The 25,474-nt window shown below is 34.6% G+C and overlaps 1 protein-coding gene across 1 annotated transcript in view; it reads right to left on the minus strand.

Moving 5' to 3' along the window:
- Positions 1–2,415: 2,415 nt before the first annotated feature.
- The window catches only part of NRK (Nik related kinase), a 167,380-nt gene continuing 144,321 nt past the window's right edge, over positions 2,416–25,474 (minus strand). Inside the window, exons 20-29 of the mRNA XM_027097516.1 lie at positions 23,829–24,015; positions 23,228–23,383; positions 20,928–21,071; positions 18,932–19,090; positions 15,181–15,285; positions 13,415–13,557; positions 12,975–13,124; positions 10,044–10,203; positions 7,257–7,396; positions 2,416–5,555 (exon numbers count right to left, since the gene is read on the minus strand). Coding sequence (XP_026953317.1) covers positions 5,460–5,555; positions 7,257–7,396; positions 10,044–10,203; positions 12,975–13,124; positions 13,415–13,557; positions 15,181–15,285; positions 18,932–19,090; positions 20,928–21,071; positions 23,228–23,383; positions 23,829–24,015 — 1,440 coding nt within the window. The 3' untranslated portion in view covers positions 2,416–5,459. The remainder of the gene's footprint in view (positions 5,556–7,256; positions 7,397–10,043; positions 10,204–12,974; positions 13,125–13,414; positions 13,558–15,180; positions 15,286–18,931; positions 19,091–20,927; positions 21,072–23,227; positions 23,384–23,828; positions 24,016–25,474) is intronic.

Below are 25,474 nucleotides of genomic sequence, written 5' to 3' on the forward strand. Positions count from 1 at the left end.
AGCAATGAGTGTAACAATCTTGACCAGTGTAGACTATAGATCGGTGGGGTACCCCTATTTTTTCTGATCCCTCAGACCTTCGTACAACCCTAGTAGCTAAATAAGGAAAGAACAAATAATGATTAAGTTTAAATTTCCTCTCAGACTGGTGGGATAAGAGTTGGAGTTCAAATAACCAGTTTTTGTTTGTTTTGGATTGGTTTTTGCACATACAGGTTTGTGGAATAAAATTCATAAATACTTTCTACACTGTGAAATGAAGTGCCTATTTTCCCAGCCTGTCGTATAATATTAATTTTACTTTTAGAGAGAAGATTTTCATTTTTGTGTAGTCCAATTTACTTTGAACTTCATTATATTCATTTCTCACTATCTGGACTTGTGAGACTCAACTTCATGGTGTTAAAAGTTTGCTTTTAGAATTTTGGAAATATTGTTCCATTTGGCATGCATTTTAATGGCTACCTGCAAGTCAGACACACTCTTTCATCAGCTAAAAAAGTACCTTCAGGGGATGCCTGGAATTTGATATATCGGTTTATGGGAACATAATTTTAAATTTTGGGATCAATAGTATATTGACAAACTTTGATGACCCTTAAATATGTCTCAGGATGCTGCAACGTTGAGTCATTCTTGTGAAAAAGAATCAGATTCAAATCAAATGTTTGTACAAAACAGACAGTTATATAGCTTGTTTTTGTGCTGTTTTTATGTTATTAAATAACCTTTGTCATTTCTCATGATCCTTGGGTAATTACTAAAGGGGCATAGTGGTCCCTTATGTGTTGCTTTTAAAGGTAAACAAAACTTTAAAAGACACCCTTTTAGTTTTGTTTTGACCTACTCTTTGTTACATTTCAGGTTTGTAGGGTAAAGTAATTTGAAGTTACCCAAAATAGGTCATTACACTTTGGTCACTGGAACCCAGATGGTACTATGATTAAACAATTGGATTTGTGAGTTTCCATTTCAGGCTGTTGTAAATTAAATAGCACTAAGGACAATCAAATCAAAAAGACTCAGTTTTCCCTTTAAACTCATGTTTTTTATTGGGTCTTTGCTGTATAAGCACCAAATGAGGCACTTTGATGTATGGGATGGCAACATTATAAGAAAAAGTTAATCCCAAACCTGATTTTGTATTTCTCTACAAAGTAGGCTGTGCACTAGCTGCTGAAAATATAAATCCATATAGAATCAATTTTATTCCCTTAGGAACTATTCTTCTTTAATCAGTTGCCATGGTTGTAAACAATATAAAATGTAATACTGACAATGTTTTTTGAAACATGTTGGCCTTTATTACATTAGCTGTCTATTAAAGAGCAGGCACACTCAACCTGACTATCCTTAGGTGAGGGTTAAAGGACCTATAAAGAAAAAAGTGTTATTATACTGGAAAAAGATTGTTAATAGACTTGCAGTGTTGGAGTCTGTAAACCCACTGTTCCCTTTGAGAATGATAAAGTTACCAATAGCGATTTCTATTCATGACCTACACTATCCCATCCTTTGGTAAAGGATCCCCAGGATAATGCCATCTTTCAGCCTTAGGGCATCACCCTGCCTATTCTAATTCCAATCTGTGACGATATTTTTGTTCCTTGGCTCATAACACTGTCCCTTAAAGTAGTTGAAGTCGGTGGGTCCTATGTATCAAGCCGAATGAGTCAATTTGATCATAATGAAGTATTTTGAATTTAGCCTCTAAAAGCCTGAGCAAGCATGTCATGTCCACGTAACCCAACTCCTGAATGTCTGGCCATACTTGACAAATTAGGACCACACCAATTGGCTCTAACAGGAAAGTCTGATGAACACCTCTCCAGAATGTTCTGAGACAATAGGATCTTCATGGGACCGGTCCTCTAACGCTTTTGTGACCTGCTGAGAGAAGTGCTATTCCTCTCCTGATCCTAACTGAAGAACTTGGCTTCCTTGACAATCTTCCATGTTTATCTTCCATTTTCTACCATCACTCTGCACTAAACCCTTTATTGAATGTTAATAAACTATAAATCTTTACTCCACTTTTTGGATAAAGTTTCTCCTCTTTTTTCTCCACTGGACTTCAGGACAGACACTGGGATGGGATGGGAAGGAAGTCAACATTAAAACTTGCTCAGGTTTTACCCATACCCTGTGAGTCTGTGTGTCTGTTTAAAGTTCCACATATTTAGAGGAAAACTAATCCCACCACTGTACCCAGAAAGATTTTACTTTCTAATTCCACCACTGTACACAGAAAGATTTTAGTCAGGTTAATATACCCCTCCTTGGCTAGAATTCCTAATGGAACAATAGGCAGAACATGTAACACCTCCCAATCAGTGCATTATTATATACTTTATAGAAATGAATATTCCTTGAATGAGTCTTAATTCTGAGGTATTGGACGAGTGTATTTCAAATAATGACATCAATCAATACATTTAAAAACATTTTATTTTTAGAGGTTGAACAATGATTCATTGCAGACTTTCTGATGAAACAATTAGCAGTCTCAAAGATTATTTCAATAAATTTTGAAGTTAGAGCACAGATTGAATATAAATTGATTTAAATAGGCACAGTTTTGAAAAGAACTGAAGAGTACTTAAAAGATCCCATTGAATTCATGTGGCACTATTCCTAGTTTTATCGATAGTGTCTCAATTAAATGTCCTGGCAGAAAACACTTAGTGATTAATTTATCTAGAAACTGGTAGCACTGAAAATATTAAAATGTATGCATTCTAATGGTTTGCGTGTGTATGCTTCTATGTATACATGTGTGATTTCTGCTTTGCCTATTTTACTATCTTAATGATTATCCTTTCTTACTGTTTCCTCTGAGGCTCTTACCTTACTTCAAGAGACCTAATCACACTGAACTTTTCTTGTCAGCCCTTTGCATACGTCATTTTCTAGCTTTTGAACATTTTCAATAATTCCTTCTATTTTGGACAAGGGCTTTGGTGAAAGAACTAAAGTACACTAAAATAACACTGTACTCTGTCCCAATGCTACTCACAACTTGCCAGAACTTTCATGCTTCAACTCACAGGACTCGGGAATCTGGCTTTTCAGAAATCCCCCTCAATGCTTCTCTGGTGGGCCAGGGCTTCCAGGTACTGCTGCTACAAGGTGAGGTGTAGTTATAATTTTTTCTGTCACTGTGCACTGACTGTGAAATTTAATTGTCCCTTCACTTTCTTGTTTCAGCTGGCAAAGGATGTAAAAATTCCAGATGGATTAACATCTAAATTGGAAATATTCATTACCTACAAACCACTTTAAATATTTTCAGTCCTTCCTAAGTTGGCTATCCAACATCTCAATCTCCTTTCTTAATATGTGCCCAGCTTCCTTTCCTCATTAGCACCTTATCATTTAACGCTCAATTACACATTTGCAATGTCTCTTGCTTGTTTACTTTGGGACACCTCTGTAGATGCAGTTCACTATTGTGTATATTTATTAGAATAACAGCCACAGAGCACAATGGGAGTTGACTTCCTAAAATAGTTTACTGTCTTACTGTGTTAAAAATATGATTTTAAGATAAAATTTATTTTTGAACCTTAACTGAGTAAATATTATGAAGAAAAAATGAATTCTTAAAAGACTTGATTCTACACGCTACTTAAATGAGAAAATTTTCTGAAATTCAAACATAGCAAGCTCCATTTGCTCAGCGATGAGGTACTTGCACAAAGTTCCCCATGGCCTTTTTGGTGTACAAATTTATAATAATGAAGACTACTTCTAAGGAAATAATTTGACATAAAACTTTGTTTTCTCTTTAAACTACTGCATTTAAAAAGTCATTTGAGTTGTAAACACTCAAGGATAAGCCAGTTTTAAGATCACATTATTGTGTCACAGTAACAGAAATGTGAATCACATTTACTTTTAATTCATGGATTCAGGTTCTCCTAAATTCTCATTATTGAGCTACTACATTCTTGATATAAGTTGTTAGGAAAATCCAAATCATCATTCCTGGCGCCAAGGTGCCAAGAAATAACGTGCTATCATGAAATCACACATAGTCTGCTTTTGTATTTTGGTTTAACCAGGTAGCTTGAAAATTATTATCCCACTAGCACCGTCTTCAGATTTTAGAAGCAGAACTAGAGGAATTATAGTGAGGTATACTTTGTGGTAGTTCTGTTGCTTCTCTACTGCTCCAGAACTAACCATGGTATTGAGGATGGATATGCAGAAATGATGCTTTTCACCAGGTAGCAATTACCATAGGTGACCAAACGCCACCTATCTATGGCGTCTATAACTTATTGGAGTGATGGACTAGAATGATTTTTTCACGACTATAAATTTGTAGACCTAGGTATTTGATGAAAGTTGTATTTTCTTTCAAAATCTTTTTTAACCTATTACATTAAGTCCCTACATGTGGACTTATCACTTTTAGATTAATTTCTGATATTACAGAAATAGAAACATGAAAAACACAAGTATTAGCAGCCAAAACTTTTTGCTGTTACATTTTGTAATTTTTGTTTAATGACTGGAGTGAAATTTTTATATAGTTTAATCTGGAATCAGGAAAATATTTAATGCTTCTGATGGTCACACTGTTGGCCAGATAAGAATTTTGATAAATCAACCAATTTGTCTTTGGGGATAGAATTTGACGCCTACTTTAAAGTATTAAAATATACAACTTATTCTACAGTACATGTGTATAGGAGTTCAGTCCTGTATTCAGGCTTGCAAGTGTATTATTCGGTGGTTTTTAAAAACGGCTATTGCACATCTTTGGAGTTTCTGAGGAAAATCAAGCATCCGAGGCTTTCTTCCTTTCTTCTTATCAGGAGAAAACCAGCTTAACATGGGGTGAAAGAACACAACTGTTCTCTGTCTGTGGGCTTAACTGTCATGGAGCAATGAGGAAATGGGTGGCCTTTTCCCCTTTATCACTGTAGTTTTCTCCAGACATGCAGGTTGTTCAGCCTTAGTCTGGTTTATGTTTAGTCCTTATTATTTTCATTTCATAATCTAACCTTTGGTTCTTTATAGGACTTGGCAAATTTACATATGGTTTGTTGCTATTTTTATTTTTTTCCCGAAAAACCCCCCTCATTTAGGGCCAATTCTTTTGAAAGCTGTTTGGAATCTAACTTATTACAGGTTTCTTAACTCCATGTTGTAAAATCTGAATATAGATACTGTCCAAACTGTCCAAAGAGTAATGTTTGAATTCACAGTAACAAAAGTTACAAGGTTTGTGCAAAAGATATTGTACACCATTGGAGTACATAGAGCTTGCTATAGTTAATTTTATATATAAAGCTACATTTCTCATTAAAACTATTCTGTGCTACATTAAAAGTATCTGATTTAATTTTTCCCTACCAGTAAAACTGTATGCTCATTTAATATCAGAAATTTAAAATGCAAATTGTATATTTATGATGTTTGTAATTGTTATAATAAATCATTGGAACCTTTTAAACACCATAAGTGCTTTGGAGCTCTTCAAGTTTTCCAAGGGTCATGAAGTAAACCCGGCTATGGCGATTGCGCAGGATAGAGGTAAAGAACAGCTTTAAAAAGAGAGAAAGAGACACCATCAGTAAATATTTAATACATTGCAAACTGATATTTGATAGGTACAACTATAACTTCAATTTATCTTCACCAACGAATAAAATATTAAGCCATACTGTTTTTCAGAAAGGGATTTCCTCAGATTAAAGAATACAAATTTAAATTGGTATGGAGTCTAAATTACAATTAAAAAATAACCTTTTACCATATCCTATAATTGTACTTCATATAGTTTAAATAAAATTAGATTTTTGTAGGTGGAATTCATCTGCTAAACTTCTTGATTGGTTTGGTTAACAATTCTCCTTTGCTATTTGTTTAAAATCTATTTTTATTCAAGCTGGCTTTCCTTTTTCTTTTAATATATGGAAAATATTACCTTATTTAGATGTTCACATTGTTGCTGGTGTTTAAGTGGCCACTGAAATTTTCTACTTGGTGCAAGTCTCTATTTCAGTGGAACAGACTGACATCAATAGACTGAGATTATGAGCTAAACCAATCGGCTTAGAGAGGAACATGTGTAAATATGGTCTGTGCCATAAAGAAAATTAGGACAGTACAATAATATAAATAGCAAACAGAGGTATCCTTGTTAGGACTAAGGTTTTCAACGTGCACAATGGATATACTTAGGAGGGTGTGTGATGTAATGATGATGATGATGATAATACTAGCTACCCGTGATTTAACACTTTTATGTGCCAGTCAATCTGTGAGATGCTTACTATATACATATTATTGATAATTTTCAGAATTGTTCCCAAAGTAGTTATTAATATTCCCATTCCTGAGATGAAAAAGCTAAGGTTCAGAAGGACTAGTCAAACTTCTAGGTTTTTACACGTAATTAGGTGGCAAAGCTGGGACTGCATCCTAGATCTATCCGATCTCAATCACTGGTTCTTGCCATTATATCCCTTTATATTACAAAAAAGTACCTTTTCTTGATGCCCAGTGCTTTACCCGGTTTGTTCTGATATTAATTCAAATCCTTTGCAATTTCTTCCAAATGTGAATGTTTTCTGGTCTTATTAGAATTATTTCTTCACGCTATTATTTCTCATAACATGTCGGGACTGTAATGATGTCATGCAATTCATTTTTCCATCTAAACTATATGAATTGGTTAAAATTGATCACATTACACAAATAATTGCCAAATCTTGATTTTATTTTTCTTTCCTGTGAAATGGACATAATAATGTCCACTTGTGAAGATTAACTATGATAGCTTCTAAAGTATTTAGCACAAACTCTACCATATAATTAGGTGTTCAGCAAACATAAGTAACTTTTTCCTTCTTCTGTTATTGGATTACGTTGAAAACTATAAAAGGCAGATTTACTCAAGCATTCTTTTTCAAAATATCATATTAATATGAACATGAAAAGAACTATGCACCAAAGACAATAATGGAATTTGTAAGAAATAAAATAAAGGCTAAACTTTGCTTTGGACACAATTAGAAGTTTTACATTTTTGAAAATGATTTCTTTTGAAATCAAATTTCATGATTTACCAAATCAATGTTTCTAATGCAAATTGCAAAATTATTTTTATTAATTTATTATATTATTAAGAGTATGCCAATTTGGGAAATATATTTATAGCCAGAAAGAAAAGGATATAAATTTCCTTAGTTAATTTCATCACTTGCTTTATTTTTGCTTTAACTGGGGGATGTAAACTATACCTTGTCACCTCGGGTACACAGAAATCTCAGCTTCTTAATTGACCTGCGCTTCAGTTCACTTTCCAGAACCCTTGACTGCAAAGAGCGGACTTCAATGGCTTTTTGGTCCCATCCTGTGGCTCGCTGTGAACACTCATAAGCTACAATAAAAATTTAAAAATCAGAAAAACATAATATCTTTCTGTCAGTGATAGAAAATTATAAACGCAGTCAACATTTGATTATTAAGAGGGACATTATTACAGTTCAGGTAAATACATTCCTTTTTTCCTGCTTATAAGACTGTTGTTTGGCCATTATGCTGCTCAACAGTGTTGTTCAAACCTGCTATGTACTATCACCATTGTGACCAACTATTTAACATTGTGAATAACTAGATCTCAGTTAATGTTTGTATTCATATTCTCCAATACCACAGAAAAAGCTAAGGGTTAATCTAACCCTGTTTGTAGAAAGTCAAATCTAGCTACAGTGATTCTTTATTTTATAATCTAGTTGAGGTACAACATCCTGTAAGGGTTTCTACTTGTGCTTAAGTGACATATATGGAAACCTGACTAACTTTTCAAAATTAAAACTGCTAAAAAATGACTCGCTCAAATAATGACTTTAGCAACTCTAATGTAATTCAATTAATTACCATGTTATACATAGAACTAAAGCTAATTTGATACTGCTAAGCGTTTCTCTTGCTCAGGAAATTTTTATTAAGATATAAACTATTGGACCCTGTTTTATATTACTCAGTGACAATAAAGACTATGACAATTGCTTTAAAGCAGAAAACCTAATTATGTAAATAGCTATATAGTCAGCTGACACTGTAAGGTATTTTCTGACATGGGGAGCAGTATTTTTTCCAACAACTGCATACAGCAAAATTTTCTAAACATAATGCACAGTGTACTTGCTGAGCCCAAATACACAGTTCACATGGCATTACATAATTTCTACCTTAATTCTAAAACACATTAATCAGCCACTTAACCTAGCTACTGAGCTAGCTTGTGTATGGGATGGAATCCAGTGATTTAGTTCAGAATGCTTAATGATACTTGCTGTGATTGCTAAGTCTCTATATATTTGTTTGAAAAGCCAAAGCAAAGATCTTATTCGTAAAAACATTCATTATATCTAAAGGAATGTAGATTGGGAAAATCTGGATCTAGGTTAGTTTTAAATAACAAAGCAGTTGTTTTTAGACAGAAAAAGAGAGTAATTGATTTTCTTAATATTAGTGTTATAATGCAATCTTTATATACGCTCAAAATACCCTTCTTACACAGACCAAAATATCATGTTTTTATAGTGCTATAATTTAGTTTACACATAGAGGGATGCTTTTCAATTTTAGTGACTTAAAATAGCTCTTTGTTTTAGGTCAGAAGTTGTCCTGCCTAAGGACAAGAACTGTACCAGATGACTTTTTAAGACCTCTTTGAGTCCTATCATTGTCTACATGTGGCATAAATATGGCATAAATATAGGGGTTCTGTTTCCCATTTGAACTGAATTTCCTTATTCCAATTTCTGATTAATATATTGATCACAACCACTGTAAAGGTTAGAACAAGATTCATTATTTCAGGTTTTTTTGTCCCAGATCTGTCAATTATATTGTAAGCGTTTACGTCTTGTCACAAAATGGTTTTAAACCCTCTGTGAGTTCTTACCTTTTGAAGAAATTGGAGGTTTTCAGGATAATCCTTAACACTATGTATGCAAAAGGAAAGGATTCTGCAGATGCAGTGCAAAGTGCCATCATCCCATAATGGAAAAAATGTCCATTAAAAAGAAGTTCTTTCAAACTGGTCTTTAAAGCCACATGTGGATCACATTTAGCCATTTTATAGAGATTTCAGAAGCTTCTGGCTTCTTTATTGATAAACTATTTTCTCTCTGTCTCTCTTGTCCTCCTTCCCTCCCTCCCTCCCTTCCTTCTCTCTCTCTCTCTCTCTCCCTCTCTCCCCCCCTCCCTCCCTCCCTCACCCTCTCCTTGTCCTTCTCCCTCTCCCTCTCCTTCTCCCTTCTCCTTTATTTGCTTCATTAACCTTATCTTACTTCCAGGAACATTTATCTTCAAGCAAATCATTCTACTCTCTCTCTAATATTTTTACTGTTCATATGCATTATTCTGTTCCCTATCTAGAATCACCTCTGTAGTCATCAAGACTCAGAGAAATACGAGTTTCAAGTTATTCAGATTGCCCAGATCAGCAGTCCTGCGATGGTCAGGAAGAAAAAAAGATGTCCTGGTCTAATGAAGATGAAAATTTTGTAAATGAAGTTTGACGAAATCTTAGTGACAACCTATATGTCACATATTCAGTTTGTATTTGATTCTTCACAGAAATATTACATGCTGAACAGAACACTATTGACTGTATAAAATGGAAGTATTTTGCTCTTCTCTTATGACTATTTGGCAGTCTCCTAAGATAAAGGTAAACCCCAAAAATCAATGTGATGGAATGAAACACTTTCAACACCTGTGTAAAAGCTGCAAGCAAAGGTATTTAAAATAAAATTACAGATTATTGTGGAAAAGAATTACTTTCCTATTTTAATTACATGATTATTAAAAATGAACAACTAAGACAGCCATAATCAGTCTCTTTGTGATAGCCTTGTGAAGTAATTAAGCATAAGACAAACATACACATTACCTTACAAGGGAGTAAGTATGCCATATCCCAAATTAACACTATATGCCTTGAGAAAAAGTGATACTTCAGGAAATAGAAGCTTTTCTGGGATCATCTGAAAGGAGAAAAATTTTATACATACCTACTGAAGATGGTATGTCTTTCCACACTTCAAGGATCCTCTTGAAGAGTTGTTCATTTGCTTCCATGGAAAGGGCTTCGGCATTGAAAGTGAGCATCATGCCAATTCCCAAGGAATCAGGTAAAATGATGATATTCTGTGGTATAATGATTTCCAGGGGCTGGAATTATGTTTCATAAGGATTTACATGTCCAACATTTTATCACTACTACTTTCATTGAAGCAGCTTGGTTGAGCAATAAAGACCAAAAAGGGGTTCAAAATGCAGGGAGGAGAGAAATTTCTATTTCAGTACTAAACAACATGCTATCCAACACTTGAAAAGAGCCTTCCCTATGTCATAAATCTGTCACTGTTTAATATCCTCCTTTATATTTAGGAGAAAACTTTGTAAAAAGCAGAGATATACTTCCAACACAGAGAAATTCATTGAAATTTCACAAACTATTATGTATAATGATAGAAGAAACATTACTTGTTTGATTTCAGATTCATTTCAGCACACTAATTAATACTTTAGTAAGGAATGTGTGAACCAAGTAACAAATACAAAATCACTGCTTATCAACCAATTTATTCAAATCAGAAATAGAAAATTAACTTTAAAATAGCTTGAGTTTAAATATTTACAAGGGGCAGCTTTATAATATCCTTCACTGCTTGAAATATATCCTCCCTTCACAAAAATATGGAATTTCTTATCTAATTTATATAATCTTAAAATATCTTCAATTCAGAGATGTATTAGGTAACAGAAGATGAAATACTAAGAAATATCTAAGAATTTCTAAATTTCATGATGCATAAAACAATGTGACAAAACTTGCCTAAACTACAGATATTGTCACATTAATCATATTTCCCTAAAAATCGAACAATTAATTCCTCTATCATTTTTCGAATTTAGCAAGTTAAAGGAAAAAATGTCAGAAACTATACTTGCCAAACCCAGCGTACTCAGGCCAAGTGCTTGAGGCCATGTCTCAGTCTCAGCAACAACAATTCTTAAAACTAAAATGGGGATCCAGAGGCGAAAAGCAATTTTAATGCGTTCCCTGGGCACTCTCATGAGCAGTTGAATCAGAAAAGAGATGAAGGAAGAGAGAAAAAGAAATTCAAGAAAAAAGATTGTCTCAAAAAATTTGTTTAGAATAGATCTGGGCTGTTGTAAATCCAGAAAGCCTCAGAGGTAATCTTCTTGCTTCTCAGATGATTCCTGAAGTAACCAGATATTCTGTAGCTTTACAGCTTTTGTAATCTAGCACTTTTGGAAAAGTATTATTTTTAGTACATTCTGTTTCAGAAGACACTCTCTCCTCCTTTATATTAGAGTCCTTTCTCTTTTAATGGGTCAAGACACTAGGGCATTTAGCTAAAAATTCTATTTTTTAATACACTTAAGGTATCCTAATTAGGCCAGAAAATGACTTTTTAAAAACCTCACCTTCTCTTATTCTTGTTTCCATAATAATTAACTGATCGTTTCAAAAGAAAATAATTCTTCTTGCTTAGTAGTCAAGTGGAACACAGAATTCAATCTTCCTAAATGACTTTCCAAATAAGTATAAACTTGGACCAACACTGTGGTGTTCAATAATGCACTACCTTCAAAATAAAGGCTATCTGACATGACATAAAAAATAAGATGCAGGAAGTGATGGAAGACACTCCAAGTGAAAAGTACTATAATATTTATAGTAAAATTAACCTACACTCATTTAAATGGCTTTGGCTGGGCTTGGTTCAGTATTTTCTGCCTTATGAACAGTGATTTCTATATAGTCATAGGTGACAACAGAATGATCAGCTAATTAGATTGTTAAATATGACCAAAACTTTAAAAAAATTCTCCACTAATGATCTGACAATTGCTCCATGTAATCTGTCAGAGATATATAGATAATTCTGAAAGCTGTGCAAAATATCACATTATTACAGTGGCTTAGCAGTACATAAAAGTTTTCTCCTGGAATTTTGTATAATGCTAAACTGCTAAAACTTTAGTGATTGACAAAATGGGGAATTCAAAAAGGGTGAAGCAGAGATTTGTTGGTTCAGTCCTTCCTTTTTAATATAATTTTCAATAGGACAAATATCATTTCTACCATCAAATTTGAGATATAGGAGAATTATATTATGTATGGTACGTGTGTGTGAGGGGTATTGTGTTATGTTCAATCTCTTTAGACAAATGATGTGTATAGTATTTTTACAACTATCCATATTTTAGATGCTGTGCCATATTTTCATATTTATAATTATTTGAGTTAAGAGTTGATGTGCATTAGCTTTTAAAATGCTGAATCTTTGATCAGAAATTCTAAGTATAACTTATACTGTAAGAGAATACTTTATGATAATTTGCTATATATCACAGTTAAAGTACTACAATCTGGATAAAGAAAGGACATACACATAATAATGTTGCAACACTGGTGTAATTTAAAAAAATCTATTAATGCATTATGAAGTGCAGAAGACTAAAGCAAGGGTTGCAAACTCATATGGCTACAAGGGCCAGTTATTATAAATACATAATGGTGGATGGATAGAGAATGTATAGCATATGTTCCATCTAAAAGTGGACAGGCACAAATTGGTTCCAGTTGATTATGGCCAGATAGTAATGTTGGCCTGATATTGTCAGATCATTGGTTTTTCAATAGAAATCCAGATTTTAAATGTAAATGATATTCACTTAAAAACAAACAAAAATCACTGTTGCAGACAAAATCTATCTGCGGAACAGACTTAGCTGTCTGGACTAAGAAACCATCAGTGATTTTTGTTTATCCATTACTACTTTCTGGCACTTTATACTTACCTTTTACATCTCAGTTCTAATATAGATATTGATACTCATATTTTTAAAACTTTAAGAGTTTTGACAGTTGGAAAATTGTGTTATACAGTAATTTCTAGGGATCTTACATTATTTGGCAGGGTCACATCAGACATAACCTCAGATTCTGCATCAATGATGTGATATCCATCTGCTGAACTGAAGAAAATCTTTAGTCTTTTTTCAGAACCAATAGCCAGGTCAACTGTCACTGGCTTATGACCAAGTGTTGGAAACACCTGTAGATATAAAACCAAATATGGCCAAAAGGCCAAAAATGACACTCTGTCTAAGGAGAAAATTCCCCTGCCCTTTTGTTTAACAGGTTTATAAAACCCAGAATTATTTTTAAAGTTACGAAATATATTTAGAGACCTATGTATTATAACTTTTCTTAGGTCTGTTATTACAATAAGAACGATTATATTCAGGTTCTAAATATTGAGTTTTCCTTCGAAGGCCAAATCTCCAAAAATCATAAGAGCCTTGTATGGCCCTGTACTCTGTTTGCTGTCTTTAAATTCCTTGCCTTGAGCTTCAGCAAATGAAGGAGCTCATCTGGTCTCTTAAACCGGTTTGCTGGATCAGCTGCCTGTATTTTTGCCAGTATTCGTATATAGGCTTCATAGGACATGTAGTCTCCTTCGGAGTCTGCTGATTGATCAATGCACACTTGGTAGGGAATGAGAAAGGCCAGACATGTTAACCTACCATAGACTGGATGTACTCTAGGCTCTTATGGCTCCTAGTCCAAGGAAACAAAAAGCCAAACAGGATTCATTGCCAAGTTCAGGTCACAGTAGAGGACTGGGCATCACAGGTTTCACCACACTGTAGTCATGAGGTGGGATTCAAGAACTGGAGTGAGGACTTGGACCAGGAATTGTGTATCAGGCTACACAGACTGTTGGTACTTACCTTCTTTGCTTTCCAGCTCCATACCAGGCAGCTCTGACCAATCAGCAGACACCCAAGAACAAACCCATATCCAAATACTGACAGCTGACCCAAGGCCCAATTTAGGGAGATCAGATCAGGGATGTGATTTGTGTCAGGACAGACCCAGACTATCTATATAGTAGTCTGTGCTATTTATAAAAGAACATATTTATTGTACAAATAGACATTGAGGAGTAGTCATAGATATTAACCCATCTTTATTGTATACATGTGATGTTTTGGCCTACAAAATATACCACGTAATCAGATCCTGACCTAAGATACAATAGTATTTCACGAATATGTTGTTGGGGTCTATCATGATGTATCCCTATCAGTGCTTTGTAAAAACTTGTCCAGGGACCAACCAGTTCAAAATCTCCTGGGTTGTTTGCTAAAAATATAGATTCCCAGGCTCCACTTCAGACCTACTAATTTGGCCTGGAGTTGGGTCTGAGATCTAAACTTTTAACAAATGCTCCAGATGATTCTTATGTATATCCCAGGTTAGGAGCTACTGGACTCTATGTAATATTGCCAGCTCATTAATCAGTCCTTATTACTATAGAATAAATACAAAATAATCTTATTTATGTTGAATTCTGGAGCATTATAAAAAGATAATGAAGATAAAAATAGTCCCTAGTTTATGAGATGTGATTAAAAATTTAGTGTTTGGGACACTAAATGGTTACCTTAAGAGGCTGATCCATAGAAGTTCAATTAAACCATAATAAGGGTGGAAACAGTACTCATAATCCAAATAAGCCTAACCACCATTCCTTGTAATAGTTCTAGAGAAGAATGTGTTTAGAGATCCAGCTTGGAAGGAATATAGAGCCATCCTTTCCTCCCCACCCCCATCTACTGTAGCCCTGGTAATTAAAGCAAAGCCTTTCTCTTCCTTCATTCCTCATCCAGGTTCATTCCTCTACCATTCCTCTACAATGGTAGAGGTTTCCCCCTTTACCATTGTCACACCTTTCCTTACCTTCCCTCTGCTCTCCACCCCCCACTAAGAGAGAACAGGGACTTTCTCAGCTTCAAGTCATTGGGGTGGCACCCAAAGCTTGTGTTTGTGGCTTTAGAAGAGAAGGTCTTCATGTTGACTACAGGAATTGGGAGTGAGGAGCTGGTGGGGAGGTCCTTTAAGGGGAGGGGTCAGGGATTTCCCTCACACTCTCCCTTGGTGTGGTGCCTGTGAATTATCTAAAAAAGGGTTAAATGATAATTATTGACATGGTATATTTAAATTACATTAATTGTAGAAGAATGGTATATATTTCCGCTACTCTATTCCAAATACTGTTCTGTTTACAATTTCTCAAAAGAAAAACCAAAGGAAAAGGAGACCACTCACTTTAATGGCAGTGCTTTCATCAAAGGACTTTGGTGCCCATGCATACAGGTGAATTGATGATTTCAAAGCAATTGCAATATATGTTGTTTCTTCATGTTGCACTACAGTGATAAAATACAAAGAAGTAACGATGCCACAGAGTTAACAAGAACACTCAAGTATTTGTGTTTGTTGTTGAAAATGTCATAATAACAATGTAAGACCATAGATCATTTATTGTAGAATAGTTATTTGGTTACAATTTGATTCCCAAAAGAAGGTGACAAAAATACTGTATAGTTTTATGGAGTGTATGCATTAGCCTTTAAGAACACTCTAAATTGTACACTGAAAACTACAGAAAATTGCTGAAAGAAATTAAAGAAGACCTAAATAAATGGAAATACTTCCTCTGTTCGTGGACAGGTAGACTTAACATTGTTAAATGAGAGATGTGATTAAAAATCATCAGCAGTCAGCAGTACTGACCTTAAGAGGTCAGTACTATCCAAAGTGATCTACAGATTCATTGCAATCTCTATTAAAGTCCCAATGCCCCCCATGCATAAATGGAAATGCTGATTAAAATTCACTTGGAATTGGAAGAGGTTCCAAATAGCCAAAACAATCTTGAAAATGAAAAACAAAGTTGGAGGACTCACGGTTCCCAATTTCTAAACTTACTACAAGCTACAGTAATCAAAACAGTGTAGTACTGACCTAAGGACACGCATATAGATCAATGGAGTAGAATTGAAAGTCTACAAGTAAAGCCATTCATTTATGGTCAGTGGTGCCAGGACTATTCAATAGGGAAAGAATAATCTCTTCATCAAATGGTACTGTGACAACTGAATATCCAAGCACAAAAAAATGAATTGGACCTCCTACTTCAATCCATATATAAAAAATAACTTGAAATGGATCAAAGACCTAAATGTAAGAGTTAAAACTATGAAACTCTTAGAATTAAATATAGGAATAAACCTTCATGGCAATAGAGTCTATTTGACACCGAAAGCATAAGCGACAAAAGAAAGAAACAGATAAATTGGGTTTCATTAAAATTAATACTTCTATGTATCAAAGGACACTATCAAGAAAGTGAAAAGGCAAAGTATGGAATGGGAATAAATATCTGCAAATCATATATCTGATAAAGGTTTAATGTCCAGAATATATAAAGAATACTTACAACTCAACAACAAAAAAATAAATAAGCCAAGGAAGATATACAAATGATCAACAAACACTTGAAAAGATGCTCAACAACATTATTCATCAGGGAAGTGCAAATCAAAACTATAATGTGATGCCACGTTACACCCACTTGGATGGCTAGGATCAAAAGACTGACATTTACAGGTGTTGGTAAGAATGAAGAGAAAAATGGAACTTTCATACTTATGGCAATGTAAAACAGTTCTGTCAGTCACTTTTAAAAATATTCTGGCAGTACTATCTAAGAAAAAAGAAAATATGCACTCCAATGTACAAAGACATGTATGAAAATGTTCATAGCAGAATTATTCCTAATAGCCAAAAAGTGGAAAAAGTGCAAACGTATAAAACAATGGATGTATAAAAAATTGGATAAACAAAAGGTGATATATATATATATATATATATATATATATATATATATACAATGCAATACTATTCAGCAATAAAAAGGAATACTGATACATGTTGAATAGGTTAAAGCATGGATGAACCTTGAAAACATTATGCTAAGTGACAGAAGCTTGTCACAAAAGACCACATAATGTATAATTCCATTTAAATAAATCGTGGAAAAAAGACAAATCCACAGCAAAGAAAGTAGATCAGTAGCTACTTAGGACTATGAGGGGAATAAGGTAAGAGGAATAAAATATGGAGTGACTGCTAATGGCCATGAGGTTTCTTTTTGGAATGATGAAAATTAGATCATGGTGATGGTTACACAACTCTATAAACATACCCTAAAGCCTTTAATTGTACACTTTAATGGGGTGTATTTTATGATATGTAAATTATTTCAATAGAGCATTTTTTAATTAAAAAAGAGAAAAAATATAAAAAGTATATGCTTGCTCTTGGCTAGACCTTCTGGCTCTCATGAAATATTTTGTCCTACTTCTAGATTTATATTTGTGCTAAAACCCCACTTCTTTGACTGAGACACTGCTTCTATATTCGCTAGCCAGACTTCATCTGAGACTAATATATACGAATTCTCTCTCTCCTCTCCCCTCCCCTCCTCTCTCCTTCTCTTTCTCATTCTGTGTCACTGTCTCTCTGAGTCTAGCTTTGCTTTCTTTTTTTTTAAACCGTTCAGAAGTAGGTCAAAGAAGCATGATTAATAAACCCCCAAGAAGCAAAGGAATTCTTTGTTAAGCAAATAGTTCCAATAATTTTAATAAACGACAGTAACTGATGTCGGTCCATTATTTTGTTGACCTTGGAAGGCCATGAAAATACCACGCAAGTATGGCTATGTTGTTGTCCTCCTATGTAAAGGTGCTACTGTTCCACCTGTCAGTAGGACAAATGTTATTGGTTGTTATGAGAGCTGGGATGGGTTGGAATGCAGTCAGCCAGGAAAACTGGACTAAACTAGTCCATCTGTTTACCAAAAGCATAGATTTGCAAGATGATTATCTTTGTAAACTCTCTCTTATTCAACTAAAAACTCGATAAGTTAGTAAGAGGCAGTTCTGCTATATAAACTTTTGGGTTAACATCTGGGAATATCTTTCACCTATGGCTACCATATTTATGTAATATGATTTGGAGGAAATTAGTGATACATAAAACTAGAAGAAAGTAGTATATTTAGTTGATGCCTAAGTTGTCTGGGTGCTCATTCCTACCTTTATTGGTGTTTGTGTACATATGTACACACATATGGAAACCTATCCTTGGAAAGGCTCTTTGTATGCAGAACAAAAACGGTCAGTCAGTGTAGAAATATACTGCTGCAACTCATATTATGTGATTCCAGCTATCTCTTACCTATGCCACTAGTTCTGCCTCACAGGCAATTAGTAAAGAGGAAAGAAGAAAACAAAGGCTGAGAGTAGAGGGGATTTGCTTCAGAAACAGAAAGAATTGGATAACATTACTTCCAAGTTGTTGACAGATTAGAGCAGGACTCTAAGACCTTGGATGTGTTACTCCATTTCACAGTGGATGGTTGTGAAGAGACAGGGGAAATGAAAACACAGTAATCAGATAGGAAATATTTAGCAATTATACTCATGAATATCGACAGTGGGAATGAGAGCCAGCAGATAATTGATGAATTTTCGTTTTGACTCATGGTAAAGTTTCCTGGTCAGTATTAGGAGGGATTTTCTGATTTTGAAAAATAGGAATTATTATGTGATCCTATTTTATTGCTGTTCCAAGAAAAGATAATGTCATATAAATCTCCTTGTAGGTTATTGAAGATACATCAACACCATTTATATAATTGAAGTTAGATAGAAGCAGGAAGAAATATCAGTTCATATGAACTAATTAGAGTGACTGGGAAGGGAAGAAAGGTGAGAAAGTGAACCAAACTTAACTCCAATAGCTATTTCAGTCAATCTATATTTTCTCAATAACAGCCAAGATTGTGACATAAAAGACCTGAAAGGTATCTCAGTGAAATTCACTCATTTTTGTATTTGAAGTTGCAAATTCTTTTCTTTCTCTACTTTGCCTTTCACAATAATGTTCTTCACCAAATGAAGGGAAGCAAAATTTATATAGCTATAGTAAACACGAAATGAGACTTACAGACACTGAAGTGTTCACAGCCTGTCAACTTATCAATAGCTTTGCAGGCTTCCTCTGTCTTGAGCATTTCCTCTTGTCTTCTTTTACTTTCTGGATCATCATTCAAAATCTTGTTTCTCAGCCAGGTCAAATGATACACCCGAAGTCTGTTCTTATGGCCTAATAAGAAAAGATACAATGTTTCAATTCAGTCTATTTTTTTTATATATTAGAAGAACAAAAATGGTAAAGGTATTTTTGTCTTTTTAACCAAATGTTTTCATTAAAGTAAAAATGCACTTTAAAAAATCTATGCTGCATCAGAGTCTTCCCTTTAGAGTTTGGAAATGTGATAGCAAAGTCTCTCAGTCTCTCACTTCCAAGAGATAGCTGAAGTATCTACCAGCTACCTATGTAGAAGCAAATGTAAAATACTTCTTTGGGACAGGTTAAGACTGCCACTGTGCAGGCAACAGAATCACCATCCATTCATTTGTACCTTAGCTTCTTATCTAAGTCATGACCTTTCTGGGATTCAGAGACCCAGAAGCTATCTCTGGTAGTGTGTATATATGAGAAGGGTGTCTTATGTATTGCTTGTTAGGCATTCTGGGCCAGTGAGATGGGTCTTTGTACTCTTTCATTCCAGTATACTTACGAAGTAAGTCCCATCAAATTTCTACAATTCCTTCAGAAAAACAAGCCATTAAAATTACACATTTCTTTTCATATATAGTGACTTTACATCCATTTTTAGGGTTTATGACTGTAAGATTCCTGGGCCCAACAATAAGATTCTCATTTATGTAATTAATCTTAAATATATTTTTATACAACGTTTTTGAGCAGTGTTAGAATTCAAGCATCTATAGCTATTGCCATTCTATTCTCAAATGGTAAAATAAAATTGAAATCCAAACTATTAGATATCTTTCTATACTGACATTCTCAGTACTATTTGATGCAAAAATAATCCACATTTAAGAGAAACTTAAGAATTAAAAAGAGAACATTTGGGTTAGAGAAAGCTGGATAAAACGTAAAGAAATCTGTTATCCAGATGTGCAGTCTGTAAGCCACCCAGATGTTTTCAAAAACTAAATGTTGCTTCTGTGTGCCTCAAGCAATTAAAAATGAATGACCAAAAAATCATGACACTTTAGTATATCTGTAGAGGATTTCTCTAACCAAAACTTAAAGCAAAGTTAATCATATTTAGGACTATACATAATCATTAATTAATGTGCAATATCGTTATTAGGTACAGACAGAAAGTATATAAACACATAAAATTACTGTGATTAGCATAATTTTATTCTACAGTCGAACCATTTAAAAAATTTTTCCTAATCTTTCAACAGTCATTTTTTTGCCTAAAGTCAGCATTAATGTTAGTGCTTTCCTGATACCAAGTACTGTTTAGTAATCACAATAATTATTAACATCCATATACTTGGTCTTTCATATTTCAAGGTTCAGGATCTGACTGACCAAAACTAAGAAGTTCAACTACTATGTGGGAAGAATGGAGAGATCTTAGGGGATCCATTCTTGTTACTAGTCCTATCTGTAGGCCCTTATTATACAGCTGTGGCAGAGACAACAGAGTCTCATTTTTATCCAATTATTGTCCTTTTTGTTCTTTGTTGCTTCTAACACAAGAAAGGTATATAGTGGTGGTTAGTGTGGTCGTGTGTGCATGGGTGGGTGAAGCTGTGAGTTGTGAAGATGTAGGTGGCTACTCAGAAAAGACGTGAAAGGATGCAAATGGCATGGTTTTTCTTGTCACTGACCTTGGACAGGTACATTGCAATCAAATATCCAGACACCAAAGGAGAGTCAGAAGTTTAAATTGTAAATAGGTAAGAAAATACAAGTAGGAAAGCCTGGTGTCCCAATTAAAGTGTATATTTATAGTGCTTTCCTATGAATACTTTCACTTGAGAGAGTCTTTAGCCCAGTTTGAAACCTAATTTATCTGCATAATTACTCAGTTAATTTTAGTTCTTAAACAAACCGGAGATGGTAATCAGCAAATTGAGTGGCTCTACAACTTGAATTTGACGGAATGGTCTTCGCTTTATAAGTTTAGTAATGTCTGCCTTTCCGCTTCTGTCCATCAGATACAGATTTGATCGAGTTCCCAACAGCAAATTCACTCCTGTTCGTATATGAAAAGAAAAGTGCTATATTAGCTCAGATTACATTTTTATAATTGAATTTATACTAGTATTTTTGCTACTTCAGTGTGCTGATCTATGTAAAGGTGACGTTTATCATCTTAGGCTAATGTTAACTTCATTCTGTGTAAAAATGAACTCTCTGCCAACAGAACAAATTTATTTTCATTAAAATATTGAAGATAATACCCTCTGGCAATATTCTACTGGCTGGTGTCTTGTTTGCCATCACACAAATAGAACTTTATGTATATCTCAGCACCTTTCAGTAGTGTCCCAAACTTTATAAAAATCAATCAACCTTTTTGAAAGTTACCATTAAATATAAAATATGCCTAGTATATATCAAGCCTTCAATTCAGTTGATTTCTCATTGCTAACTGTAACATGGTTTTAATGCTTTTAGAATAATTGCATGTAAATTGTTTTTAAATTGAGTGATTCTGTGTTCACACATATATTAAAAAAACATATATTGCTAAATGCCTATAAAATTAGTTTCTACTTTCATGTATTTACACTCCTACACTCTGTTATTTGTGTGCTGGCTTTATTCATTCTAATAGAAGCACTGTTTATAGACTGAATGAGAAGACTAAAATAGCAGATTGAAGTAAAGTTAGAATATACTTCAAATGGGGGTCAGTCTCAAGATGGTGGAGTAGAAAGACCCTGAACACACCTCTTTCCATGGGCATACAAAAATTACAACTATTTACGGAGCAACTGTGTATCAGAATGACCTGAAGACTAGCAGAAAAGATTTTCCACAACTAAAGACATAAAGAAGGAGCCACAACAAGATGGAAAGGAGTGGCAGAGATGTGGTTTAGTAAAGACCCACACCCCAGGGTCGATGACTCATAAACAAAAGGGATATCATAACCACAGAGGTTCTACTCAAGGAGCAAGGGGTCTGAAACCCACATTGGGTTCCCCAGCCTGGGGGTCTGGCACTGGGAAAATGAGTTCCTAGAACATCTGCCTTTGAAAATCAAGTGGGGCTTATGTTCAGGGGAGCTGGAGGGCTATAGGAAAAGGAAATTTCATTCTTACAGGGCATGCACAAAATCTCACATGCTCCAAGTGGCATGACGCAGGGCAGATGCAGTAGTGTGAAAGATGCCTGGGTCAGAACCACTTGTTCTTAGAGAATCCCCCTGGAGAGGCATGAGGCAGCTGGGACCCCCCTGAGGACTGACACTGGCAGCAGCCATTTTGGGGATCTCGGTCTACCACATTGACACATATTATAATCTTTTATTTTTCAAAATATAAAACCACAAATGATAAAAATGAGTTACTAGACATTAAGTTCATCTCTGGGTGGTTGCCTGACTGGAATGATAATGAAGTAAACTTTGCTTTCTTGTTATCCAATACATTTTATTAGTAGAACTTTGAGGATGGCTTATTTTTTTCCAAATTGTTTAATCCACATAACTATAATGTTTGCTACACTGCTCTATTTTTAATTTAAAATTCTGTCTCCTGTTCAATCATACATTAAGCAAAGTCTATGAAACTGAAGGTAGGATGTTGGCATTTATTTGGGATTTTTCCCTTCCTTGCATTCATTTATTCTGTTTCATTTATGATTCAGACCCGCTTGAGGTAAAATATTGTCTCAGCATTACCAATGTGGTTACAATTCTTCTGGAACAAAAGGTTGAAAAAGTCTATCAAAGTTACGATATTACACAAGGAACTTTCTCTACAAATCCTCAAGATATTTTAAAAACAAGAACCTGAATAAATTTCTTTTAATATCTCATTAGGTATTATATGTTGCATTCTGCCTAAATTAAAAATGCTAAGCTTGAATTTTCAAATAATCATAACCTAGTCCAATTTTATATTTTAGCCAAGTTAATTTGGGCCGTAAAGAAAAACAGAATAAAAAGGGTAGGAAGTAATTCAAACAGCAAACTGCATTGAGTAAAAATAAATCAGCAAATAAATAAATAAGCAAGTTAACTACTGTGTGTGTATATGTATGTGTATATATGTATATACTTGGAAATGGTTTTTCAATAGCAAACACATGTTTACATCTATGATTTTTCACAAGTTTGCTATATAGATAAAAATATATTCTTTAAAGTATAACAACTCAGTTTTAAGAAACAAAACTCACCCCACAAAGAACCACAGCAGATCTCAGAAGTGAATTCCTTTTCATACATGTGGATTAGTGGTTTTTTACATTCAGGAGAGACATAGAGTGGGTTAACATTGACTTCAGAGGGTTGTTTAGATGATTTCTCAGGTACTTCCACTAATCCAGCATATACTGTGAAGAGAAGATATTGAGAGAACTTACACCATATGCGCTTGAGTGTTTCCACAAATGAGACATAGCTTAGAAATATTCCTTTTCCTTTACTGTATTTTATTTTTTTATTGGAGCTATAATTTCTATAAATCCTAAACCATCAGTTAACACAAATCAAGATGGTCAGAATACATTTCTGAATATGAATATACTTCAAGTTACTGTGATTAAATTGCAAGTAAAATCCAGAAGAGGGACCCAATTTCTCAATTGTAGTTCAAATTTAGGTGCCATAAAGACTAAGTGAAGAGTAGATTTAAAAATATATATACATCCATCTGAATTTATGTCAAATGAGTATCAGAATGATTTGATTCTTTTCTGATAATGAACCAGTGGTCAAACACTGTATTTAATATGTGAACAGACTGCAGCATTCGGAGATTATATTAAATACACTTACAGATGGTACTGGCAAAGTCAGCATTTGCAGCCCCTTCAGAACCTTTGGAAGGAGATGAGTGGCTGGCAGAAAAACCTGATTCTGTTGATACTTCTGATATGTCCATAGTGTCATTCTCATCACCAGGTGCTGCAGGTGCAGCGCCTGAGGCAACGGCATTTGAGGCTTCACTTCTACCACCTAACTCCTAAAAGATGATTAAAAATTTATTTTGACTTTATTAGGAAATTAACAGTGAGAGAAATATGATATGCCTAGTGGTTATTTGAAAAAGAGAATACAAAATTTGTAACATCTTATAATTCTTTATCCTTATAAAATCCACATTTACCAGTAGAACTCAACAATGTTATCAAAAAAGAAATAGGGCTTCCCTGGTGGCGCAGTGGTTGAGAGTCCGCCTGCCGATGCAGGGGACACGGGTTCATGCCCGGGTCTGGGAAGATCCCACATGCCGCGGAGCGGCTGGGCCCGTGAGCCATGGCCGCTGAGCCTGCACGTCCAGAGCCTGTGCTCCGCAACGGGAGAGGCCACAATAGTGAAAGGCCCACGTACCGAAAAAAAAAACCCAAAACTAACTAACCTATATTGAGACAACTGATGCCAAAGTAGAAATTCAAGGAGCATGAACTCCTTAGCTGTATAATTTACGGACCTAAAATTTGTGGAGTTTTTACTATGCATTAGATACCCTGCTAGGCATCTTATTTACATATTGTTGTGAATCCTTGCAACAACCCAAAAAGTAAGATCATCTCCATTTTACTTACAAGGAAACTAAAGCTTAGCGAAGTTATATAATTTATTCAAGGTCATAGAGATAATTAAGAGGATCAGTTTGAAGCCAAAGTCTGTTTGATTCCAAAGCTTACATTCAGCTATGCTATGGTAGATTCAATTCCATTTTGTCAAATGACAAAGCTAATGATGGAAAATCAACTAACACAAATTCAAGAGTGTGAACATGCTTCAGTGAAAATTTAGCCAGATTCCATTAATTTACAGAGAAGAAATTCAACGATAAAAGTCACAAAATGTGACAGAATTTATGTGGGATGCCATATCCTGTGGAAAAACATACCAACAGGTTTTGGTAAGCCTGTTTGCTGATAAACATTTCTTTGTTTCTAAACAGTGATTGAGACAGCTGTGCTGCCCTGTCAAAGACTTGTTTTTATGACCTTTCCTGCCACAAAAGTGTTGCCGCATAGCAATGGGAGATCAGCTCGGTGCTTTGTGACCACCTAGAGGGGTGGGATAGGGAGGGTGGGAGGGAGGGAGACGCAAGAGGGAAGAGATATGGGAACATATGTATATATATAACTGATTCACTTTGTTATAAAGCAGAAACTAACACACCATTGTAAAGCAATTATACTCCAATAAAGATGTTAAATTAAAAAAATAAAAGATTATCTCATCCTAAAAAAAATTAAAATAAAAAGATCCATTTACTCTGTAAACGTCAAAAACATTTCTTAAGATAACTGGAGATAACCAGGGGTGCTATGAAAACTGTGCTGGGACATCCTTTTTTAATGTTTTTAATTAAGATAAGTAGGTAGGCAGTTAGGTAGGTAGGTAGTAGGTAGGTAGGATGGATGGATGGATGGAAAGATAGCTAGATAGACAGATAGATAGATAGG

The sequence above is a fragment of the Aethalodelphis obliquidens genome, unplaced genomic scaffold (assembly GCF_003676395.1).
Source record: "Aethalodelphis obliquidens isolate GAN/ISIS:26980383/991018 unplaced genomic scaffold, ASM367639v1 scaffold114, whole genome shotgun sequence".
Taxonomy (NCBI): domain Eukaryota; kingdom Metazoa; phylum Chordata; class Mammalia; order Artiodactyla; family Delphinidae; genus Aethalodelphis; species Aethalodelphis obliquidens.